Here is a 10,075-nt window from a genome sequence, read left to right on the forward strand (position 1 = left end):
CCTACCTAATTAGAACACATGTGGCTGACACCTACTTAAAACACAAGGCTGTACCAACCAATGAATATTCGTGAGAGCTCCCAACCAACCACCCTACTGAACAAACTTGTCGGTGCTGCTGTTACTCGGCTTTAATTCTCTAAAAAAAATATTAACACAGCCCTGAGTACTGAGCGACGTAGCTATAGGTAAGTACTGTTGACAAGGACAATAAGCTGGTGTCCAAATTCTCGTACACGGCTGAAAATCCTCTGAAAACGCTGTGCTTGGTTCGCTCCGGATCATATTTCGCAGTGAAAGTAGATGGATACATAATATAATACACGTGATTACATGTAATGCAAACAATTCTTATTAAAAGAAAAAAAAACAATAATAGAATTCATAATATTACAGTAACAAGCAAAACCTCCGCAACAGAAAGAAAAACCCGTTACCAATCACAACATCATGTGAACTGCACGCAGGCGGGACAGGAGGGTCAAGCAAGCCAGATTCCAGGACCCACAAACTTGATTCTTCAAAGTCAAACAATTTGTTCGCTGTACAACACATAGGCTTTCTAAACGAATATAACACACAAGCAGTGTTGTATTCATTTACAGCACATATGCCTTATATGCGGGGTAAGACGGTAGGGCCAGATGGCAGGCTTGTATTCATCAAAGACTCGAGCATCCAGATCTGAATGCGAGCTCGCTCACTTTTCCATTCGCACGAATCTATTACTACGTCGTAATAAGCTTACCGAGCAATGACAACACGCACTGACGAGCAGTGGCTGCATGAGGCGCAGCAGTGGGTGGAGTGGGACGTGAACGCCGGGACCAAGGCGCAGGTAGAGCAGCTCGTGGCGGCTAAGGATGTAGCCCGCATTCGCGAGCTGTTCGGAAGTCGCGTAGCCTTCGGAACTGCTGGTCTTCGCGCCGTGATGGGGCCTGGACCCGCAGCCATGAACGACCTGGTAGTTATACAGGCCTCTCAGGGTATTTGCAAATACCTGACGCTGCAATTTGGCGATCAGGTCAAGAGTATGGGCGTGGCGTTGGGATACGATCACCGCCAGTATGGAACACTAAGCTCCAAGCGCTTTGCAGAGCTCACAGCCGCTGTCTGTCTGCACTGTGGCTTCAAGGTATATCTATACGAGGGATTCGTAGCTACGCCGCTGGTGCCGTTCTGTATCGAGCAGAAGGGCTGTGCGGCCGGCGTGATGGTCACCGCCTCGCACAACCCCAAGGCCGACAACGGCTACAAGGTTTACTGGAGCAATGGCAGCCAAATCGTCCCGCCTCACGACGATGGTATCGCCAATGAGATCATGGCCAGCCTCGCCCCTTGGAGACTGTACGACGACTCGCTCGAGGACCTTAAGAAGTTTTTCCCTAATCTCATCGAGAACCCAAGGGAGGAGCTTACCAAGCGCTACTTTGAGCAGGCCAAAGCAAGGCTGTGCCGCTTTCCAGAGGCCAATACTAACACAACGCTCAAGATCGCCTACACAGCCATGCACGGTGTTGGCCACGCGTTCACGAGCCGCTCCTTTGCGGCTTTTGGTCATAAGGAATACGTATCTGTGCAGGCCCAGCTTCTGCCTGATCCCGAGTTCCCCACTGTGGATTTCCCCAACCCGGAAGAGGGCAAGGGAGCTCTTCAACTTGCCATGGAGACTGCTGAGGCTAACGGAGCGAGACTGATCCTAGCTAACGACCCTGATGCTGATCGATTGGCAGTGGCCGAGCGTGATCCGAGCTTGAAAACTGGCTGGCGCGTCTTTACAGGCAACGAGATTGGCGTTCTACTGGGCTACTGGGAACTTGAGCAGTATCTACGCCTAAACCCGAGTTGCGACCGTAAGCAACTGTACTTCATCGCATCGACAGTATCGTCCAAAATGCTGCGAGCTGTCGCGAACGCCGAGGGTCTGAACTTCGAGGAGACGCTCACAGGCTTCAAGTGGATGGGTAACAAGACTGCTGAGCTGCGCAATGCTGGCAAGACTGTTTTGTTCTCGTTTGAGGAGGCCATCGGATTCTGTGTGGGTGACCTCGTGAAAGACAAGGACGGTGTAGTTGCTGCCGCTGTGTTCGCTGAGATGGCAGTTCAGCTCGAAACCACCAAAAAGATGACGGTAGACCAGCATCTCAACGCTCTCTACGAGCGCTACGGCCACTTTGTGACGCAAAACAACTACGTCAAGTGCTACGACCCCGTCAAGATTCGCTCTATCTTCGAGCGTCTGCGCAAGAACGGGAAATACTGGAAAAGTTGTGGCGACTTTGCGATCACACAAGTGCGCGACCTTACCACGGGCTACGACAACGCCCAGCCAGACAGACGCGCTGTGCTTCCCGTCAGCAGTTCGACCGAAATGATCACGTACACCTTCGCCAACGGATGCGTTGCCACGCTACGTACAAGCGGCACAGAGCCCAAACTTAAATACTACGTTGAACTTGCAGGCCGTGTGGGCCAGACACGAGAGGAAGTGACACTGGAGTTGAGAAAGCAAGTTGAGCAGATCGTGGAGCTTATGCTGCAGCCTAAGAAGAACGGACTGGAGCTGCCACCTTCAAACAAGTAGAGAGAAATGAGTGTACCAGTTTCTAAAGTACTTGGTCGTCAATTGATAGCCTTATCTTCTGTTTGCTGCTGTTTGACCTCTCTGGCTGTAGGGATGTAAAATTCATTTTCTGGGCTACCCTAGTGGAGTGTTTGTTGTTCTTCTTTGTGAGAATTGGTTGTGCGCTACGAAACATTTGAGTGGAGAGGTCAGCTTTCGTGTGTGTTTAACCGCTGGCGTCATCGCTCGGTACTGCAAAGTACATGTCTTGCATCGTAAACTGCAGAGACGCCAGCCCACCTAAGGAGCTTCCTTCTTCAATCTCGTTGTCACAAGACGATGCTGGTGTGAGCACTCGACGGTTCTTCGTTTTCTTCTTCTTCGTCTTCTGAGTTGGTCCATTGCCATTCACTTTGATGACATGAGGAGGAGGAGGAGCGTTCTGATCAACTGGTCGAAAACAGATTGTGTTCTTCACCTCGGGTATCGGCTTTGGCGGCGTCTCAGACAGCGAAGAGGACATGGCCATATTGATACTCGCGGCCAGATCTAGCGGAGGAGGAATCTCTGGTGTAGTAGGACGGCCGTCTCCGTGGCCATCAAATACAGGAGAGCCGCCAATACCAAAGTATGAATCCATCTCCATCACAAACAATTGTTCGTCGCCATTAGCAAACCCTTCAGGGGCCGTGGCCATGGTATTTGCGCTGAGGTCTTGACTCGGGTTCGGACCTTTACGCTTGACCTCAAGAACTTGACCTTCCGGGTGGTCTTCGTCAATCGCTTTAAATGTCACCTTCGGATGGGCCCACAGAGGCAGCGATCGCTGAGCAAACGTCCTTAGCTCAGTCTTGGCACTCGGGTCTCCTCCACTGAAATTATTGTTGTTCAAGGCTGCATGATCCTCAATAGCAGATGAAAGAGATTCCGATTTTCGACGACCCGATGCGAGCAGTTCCCACGACTTGAGCTCCGTGACACTCGCCTCAAAGCCATAGGACGACAGCGACGACTTGGAATTCTTCGTTTTTGAGTTAGACGACGTGGCACGAGCGTGGTCAGCCTTGTGCTGGGCGAGCGCAGTCACTCGCATGTCATACAATTTGAGAGCAGCGTCGCAGCAAGTCAGCATCTTGAGTCCATCAGGAGCAAAGAGGCAGCACAGACGCTGACGTAATCGACGACGACGAGAGGCCACATCCGTGTCATTTTCAAAGTGCTGATGGCCGAAGTCTATGGCGGATGTGGCGAGCTGAGAGAGCAGAGCCTGCGATGCACCTAGGGCTGATTCCATGATGGTGCTACTGCGCATGCCTCCAGTAGCTGGTGGACTTTGAAATGCTGGGCCCGTAGGAGACGATGAGGAAGACGTTGACGACACAGACGAGGAAGACGACGTTGAGGACGAACGAGTGGTACGTGATTTGGAATGAATTGGGGCTGTAGCCTTGTGGTGATTTACAGTCGGGACGGTGGGGATCTTGAACTCATGACGGATCCGAAGCACTTGAGTCTGCGTCCGCGTCTCAAGCGCACGGAAGTCGGCATAAAAGTCGTTCACTTGTCGTAGTGGAAAGCCTGGGCCCAGCCCATCAGCAGTCGATTCAGCACTCTCCACTGTGTTAGCATGTGTGTCTGCACTGATGCGAGCTCCTTCCGGATGCAACGCGTAGAGATGGCTGGTGCCGTGTGCTGACGTGACATTAATCCATTTGCCATCCTGATTGAAGGCGATGTTTTGGATAGTCGCGTGGGTGATTCCTCGCTGTAACTTGTACACCAACTGATGGCAGAGTGTTCCATATCCAGCTACTGACGATCCTCCCAGTTTGTTTACTACACTCTGCAACGGAGGCGATAATCTGTATACATGGAGGTTTTGTCCCTTGGTGGAACTCGTAGCCAACAGAAGTCCCGAGAAATTCAACGACAAGTTCACCAGTGCAGTGGAATGACAAGGGAAGTTCGCCAACACGCGCTTAGTCACCAGGTCTAGCACCACAGCCCACCCGGGGTGTTTCTTTGACACTGACGCTGCTACATCATCACTCGGTTGACTTCTGAGCGGTTCCTTGTTCGTAGAGCCACTGAAAGACGAGTTTCTTGACCGTCCCGAGCTGCGCCGACCAGTTCCTGACGTTTGTGTGTGATGATTGTGTAATCCATTGGGCGGTTTGCCAGGGGAGGATGACAAATATGGCGCGATGGTGGCTCGTCCGAACTCGGAAAGATAATACAGCCCCGAGGCTACATTCTGAGCCACGTCAATTGCTGTGTAGGACGGAGAGGAGCTGTGCGGCGCGTCACGGGCTTCTACGGTCATCCCACCGCTAGCCAGAGCGTCAATCGGAACGTCGTCGAAGTCCGAGTCGCTGTCTGCTTGGCCTGTTCTCGACTGGTCTCGTCCGTTGGCTTGACTTGCATCACTACTCTGTGCGAATCCTGGATATGCCAGCCAACGTGGACCGAGAGCCATAGCCGGAGAAGCCGTGACGATTGTCTGTTGCAACTGGAAAGTGGCCAAATCGTAAAGGAAAAGCTCCCGAGTCTCACACAGTATCGCCGCTGTCGTTGCGTTTGTCTGGATGTCCAGCACGAGCGAGGGCGATGGCGGTAGTTTGTGAAGCAGTTTTTGCTCGCCCAGAGCTAGCACCGATATTTCCTCGTGCCCGTCGTCCTCATCCTCAGCGGTTGCAGACACAAAATCATCGTCCTCGCCGTCGCTCGAAGGCAGCGAGGAGCTTCGTTCCGACACGAAGAGAGCTCCTACTGCCGACGGCAAGTCCGTCTCTGTGGGAAGTTCGTACAGCTGGAAGAAGCGAACACTGGAGAGGCGCGCTGCGTCCTTCTCGAGGTCGATTAGCAGCTAGACATTGCACATTGTGTCATTAGGTTGAGAAGGGTATTAGCACTCAATTGTAGAAGTAGGGGGCACGAGACACGCACCTGCACGGGCGAGCAGCTATCTCGTGACGCGTTGAAGCCATCAAGGCGGTAGAGGCGCCAGTCGGAGCGCGTACACAGCAACAGGAATGAGCGGTTGTGCACACGCTGAACGGCGCAGAATGTCACTTCTAGAGATCCGTCGGGGTCGGATGACAGAGCGTTGGACGCAGCAAAGTCTGGCGGAGGCGATAAAGCAGCCGACATGTCGCTGGAGCTACGGCGGCGGGAGGTACGCGCGCTAGAGCGACGCGTCGGGCGGGTGAGAGTCTTCATCTTGAGCAGTGCACTATTAATTTTTCGGAGAAGAACACCTTCAACCCCAGTCGGGATTGGCGGAAAGGAAAATAGTGTGATCGGATTGGCTGAAAAATTGAAATCTTCATTGTGTGTAAATGTCATTAACGCGCGGGAACTTAATGATCGATTGTGCAGATAGAAAAGCTGCGTCAAGATGAGCGGAGAGACTCTGGGGCTTGTGCTGAACGACGGGCACGGGCTGCTGCTCAAGGCAGAGGGAGACCTCGTATATTCAGCGCTTGACCAGAAGAATGGTTTCTTCACTTGCATCGCTGAGAAGGCCATCGACCTAGGACAGTTCGCAGAAGGAAACGACGATGACGACGCTGCCGAGCGCGACGAGGATCCGCCGCTGCCCACCGTGCGCCTGGAGACGACTAGGCGCTCCCTGTTGATCGCAAAGTTCGAGATGGGCGGACGTGAACGCACGCTCGTGGTATCGAAGCTTCGAGGCCAAGCGAATGGCGACTAATACAGTACAGGGGAAATTATGCTAAAAGTGCTTTGTTCTTATTATCAAGAGTCATAATATGATAACAAGTACTACGTCGTATATTATACTTGTACCCAAGTTGTTACGGGACTAATTATCGCTCTCAATCGAGTGTTCGTTGTCTTCCTTCTCGTGCGTCTTCTTGTGTCGGGCAAAATTTGAGACCTGCGTAAACTTCTTCTGGCATCCCTCGTACGGACACACGTAGGGCTGGAATCCTGCATGCATCCAAATATGTTCCTTAAGTGATACAGAGTGGGCGAAGCTCTTCCCGCAGCCGTCGTAGTGACATGTATACGGCTTTATTCCGGCGTGTGTTCGCTCGTGTGCACGCAGATTCGAGCTGTGTGCATATCGCTTCGTGCATCCCGCGTACGAGCATTTGAGTGGCTTCTCGCCTGTGTGAGTTCTGATATGGTTCTGCAGCTCGGAGCGTCCGCGGAATTGCTTGTTACACGTCGGACACTGGTGCTTCTTGCTGGGCTTTACACGCGACTTGGTCACTTTGGGTTTGGAATACATCTCCACCTGTTCCAGGAATTTATTCTGATTCTCGTTATTAGTGATGACAGACATCTTGGACGTGTTCATCGCCAGAGTGTCGGTCAAGTGGCGAACCGCACTGCTGGTGGGTGTAGCCGCACTTGCGGCCGTCAGAACAGTTTCTCCATGTCGATCCTCACCGGCAGCAAGGTCAATAGCAGTTTGGTTGAGTGATTTAATGTATCCATCCAGCTCAATCATCGAGTCCTTTACGTAGTCACTGATAGCCCACACAGTATTCTCGTTCATCTGACCCAGATCGAACGCGTAGCCATCGTCGTCGATCTGACGTACAGTATCTGGCTGGTACTTGCTGATGACGTCCATGAGGCCACGCAGATATTGACTGGGAAGCATCGTAATCTTCTGCACAAGACGTTGTTTGTCGTAGAAGCTCATGGGCTTGACGTTGTCCGGGTACATGTAGTCGCCCGTAGTGGGGTCCATGTACTTGGTGTTGCCACCAGACCCCTCTGCAGTTGTGGTAGACACCCTTGGTGCAGATCCTTGGCCTTCATTATCGGTAGTTGCTTCAACACTATCTGTCACTGCGCTCTCGCTCCGTGTAACAGTTGTGTTTAACACACCAGTACTCGAGACACTCACGGACGGGGGCAGCAGCGAGCTAATGGAAAACTGACTTGACGTGCGCTTCTCCAACACCGCGTTCATGGACGGAATGGGACCCAGACCGCCGAAACTGTCTACGTCGCCAAGCATCCAGAACGGTTCCTTCTGCAGACTCAGCGCCACGTTCGGATAGCTCTTCTGGGCGTCGCCTGTGTTCTCCGTAGCTGACACATCCAGCACGTTATCCTTCGAGTCGCTGTCGGTCACAAAAGTGGAAGCGGCTTCTTCGCTGAGTTTCTGTCGCTTGGTTGGCGGCAATACGCTATCGCCAGAGGAAAGTGTCGATGTGGCGATAGTGGAGGAGGCAGAGGCCGCAGTCGAGGCAGTCACGGCGCTGCTCATAATCTCGTAATTGGGGCTTAGTCGGGGTGCTCTGACGCCGTTCGACTCACCAGGATCAGAAGCACAAAAAGCTTGCCTACAAATTCAAAAATGCTACAAACATTCGCCCCCCTCCTTCTTCAAAGTCCTTCACTCTCCACCCAAGAAAAACCTGCAGTATTGAATACAGAAATCTGCCTGAATTAGGAGCAAGGTTTCAACTAATAACCTCGCAATTTTTATAGTCGGGAAAGATTTAGGTAGTGATGGGCAAGGTACTGACAAAACAATCCAGGCACTGACTTTGATTTCAATTTAAAAATGGCGCGCAGTAGGTAATCCTCCTTCGCTTCAAGCCTACGAGCCGAACTTCATTCCTACATTTACATTCAAGCTCACTAGCCGACTGCGTCCTCAGCACCCCCATGTCCTCCAATCGTCTCCGCCTCACCTGGTCCGAGAAGGTAGCCATCCGGGAGAAGGCTGCTAGCTGTCGTATAATGAGCTAGCTGAGTCGGCGGTTGAAGAGTTTGGGCTTCCAACGGCCCCTGGCAAAACGACAATATGCCGTTTACTCAAATCAAGTGCTGTGCTGCGCGGACGGCCTGTGGAGAAGGCTGTACGCAAGAAGGCGCAAAGGTTGGTCTCTGTCTGAGCAACGTCCGTGTTGAGGGGATCATCATTAGCATTAAACGCTACGTCTTATCGCAAAAAATGATGCTCGCATTGGATCGCCTAGGCGAAGGCCTCGACAACCCGTACAACGTCGACCAGCTAACTGCACTGCTCTGGTGCGAGGCTGCACGGTTTAAAGTTATAATAGCGCTTCTACGATTCAGCACTGCTGGAATCACTCTGGTTTCATTCAAAAGTCGAATCTTCAATTTATCCTAACTTAATTCAATACATACACATGATCCGATATTATAGTCTTTTTTAGCGAGGCATTGTCAGCTTATGCAATCTCTTTCTTAATTTATATCAGGCGTTCCATATTCAGGCAGATTTCTGCGTTTAGGTTTTGGGGACGGATGTCATGCTGATATCCGATCATCGCAGTCAAAGCGAACTCACGGGCAGGGGTTAATGGTAACTCCAAAATCAGTGAAGTTAATATTCTGAAAATATCACCTGTAGACCAGTTAATAAAAAAATATCACCAAATATTTCTTCTGAGACAAAATGAAATTATTAAATATCAACTTAAAATACTATTATATTTTTCAAAGATTGCGTAATCTGTTTAAATCCACCAACCAGATGTCGTTAGCGTTCGACTAGCTGAAGTATTACTAACCAACCGTGAGGGAGATGGAGTACGGGACAACTGTGAGAGTGACGGCAAGGCTGGCGTCGTGAGTTGGCACTGCTGAGCGCATTAATCTAGCGTTACAGGCTGCAGGTTTATTAGATGCACGATGTAGACGAGGCTATCGGTAGAGAACAAGAACAAATACCTTGATTTCGCTCTTTCGACATTAAACCACTGCAAGCGTTTGCAGTTTTCCATCTCGATCGCCTTTGTCTGTGTCACAGTGAGATACTAGTGTCCCGTACCCGGAAACGAGGGAGGGGGGGCAATTCCAGGAGCGGTGCGTCCCGACGGGATGACCCGAGGTCCTGTAGCTACTCCTCGTCCGGCCGTCCCGTCAGGATGGTTCTCGTTGAACTCGACGGCTCGCGTACCCCAGGCCGAACCCGTTAGAGTGTCTCTATAGGGTGGTCCGGGAACACTGATTCTCGTTCAACGTGGGACTAAGGCACCTAACGCCATCGGGTCCCTTCCCAGAGCCCCCTTTTGTCCCACGAGGGCGGACAGCAGGTGAAGTGAACTCTTCGTTCAAGTGTAAGAGTAGTGGTGTAGTGTATGTGAGGAAGGGAAGGTGCTAGACCTCTGTGGTGTTGGAAATCCCACGTGAACTCTAGCTAAAGATGTAGTTAGGATGTTCCCACAACAATACGTCTACTAGGATAGTAAACGATCGTTCGGGCGGACCTGAAGACCCCAGTTCTGCCCTTGCACCGGGACAAACTGGACCTTGTAAACTACTTATATAGGCCAACCAGTAAAATAAGAACACGCTACTAGCACGAGCAAAGCTAGCAGGTGTTTTGAATCCTCGTGGTCCCAACAGCGGAAGGGTACCAGGCACGGGTAAGCCTTTTACGAGATCACCGAGTGTTCAACACTCGGCTGGAAGAAATAAAAGGGAGGCAATTCAAGCACTCCCAGTCGTGCAAATAGGCAACAATAAGCCGTCACGTAAAACCTCCCGATAATA

At 51.4% G+C, this 10,075-nt stretch overlaps 4 protein-coding genes across 4 annotated transcripts; 2 read left to right on the forward strand and 2 right to left on the reverse strand.

Annotated features, from left to right (window-relative positions):
* Positions 1 to 678: 678 nt before the first annotated feature.
* PITG_19174 (phosphoglucomutase, putative) lies at positions 679 to 2,647 on the forward strand (the record flags this gene model as incomplete). The annotated part of the gene is made up of 1 exon (XM_002997171.1): positions 679 to 2,647. One exon carries the CDS (start codon positions 755 to 757, stop codon positions 2,582 to 2,584), a length of 1,830 nt encoding a protein of 609 aa, XP_002997217.1.
* Positions 2,648 to 2,863: 216 nt separating this feature from the next.
* Positions 2,864 to 5,782, reverse strand: PITG_19175 (uncharacterized protein; the record flags this gene model as incomplete). The annotated part of the gene is made up of 3 exons (XM_002997172.1): positions 2,864 to 2,878; positions 3,042 to 5,429; positions 5,510 to 5,782. The coding sequence occupies 3 exons, from the start codon at positions 5,780 to 5,782 to the stop codon at positions 2,864 to 2,866; spliced, it is 2,676 nt and encodes an 891-aa protein (XP_002997218.1).
* Positions 5,783 to 5,951: 169 nt separating this feature from the next.
* PITG_19176 (uncharacterized protein) lies at positions 5,952 to 6,372 on the forward strand (the record flags this gene model as incomplete). The annotated part of the gene is made up of 1 exon (XM_002997173.1): positions 5,952 to 6,372. One exon carries the CDS (start codon positions 5,961 to 5,963, stop codon positions 6,276 to 6,278), a length of 318 nt encoding a protein of 105 aa, XP_002997219.1.
* A 17-nt stretch (positions 6,373 to 6,389) lies between these two features.
* On the reverse strand, positions 6,390 to 7,562 carry PITG_19177 (uncharacterized protein; the record flags this gene model as incomplete). Its single annotated transcript, XM_002997174.1, has 2 exons — positions 6,390 to 7,372; positions 7,445 to 7,562. 2 exons carry the CDS (start codon positions 7,560 to 7,562, stop codon positions 6,390 to 6,392), a joined length of 1,101 nt encoding a protein of 366 aa, XP_002997220.1.
* Between the last annotated feature and the right edge of the window lie 2,513 nt (positions 7,563 to 10,075).

This window comes from Phytophthora infestans, genomic scaffold, assembly GCF_000142945.1.
Source record: "Phytophthora infestans T30-4 supercont1.83 genomic scaffold, whole genome shotgun sequence".
Taxonomy (NCBI): Eukaryota; Oomycota; class Peronosporomycetes; order Peronosporales; family Peronosporaceae; genus Phytophthora; species Phytophthora infestans.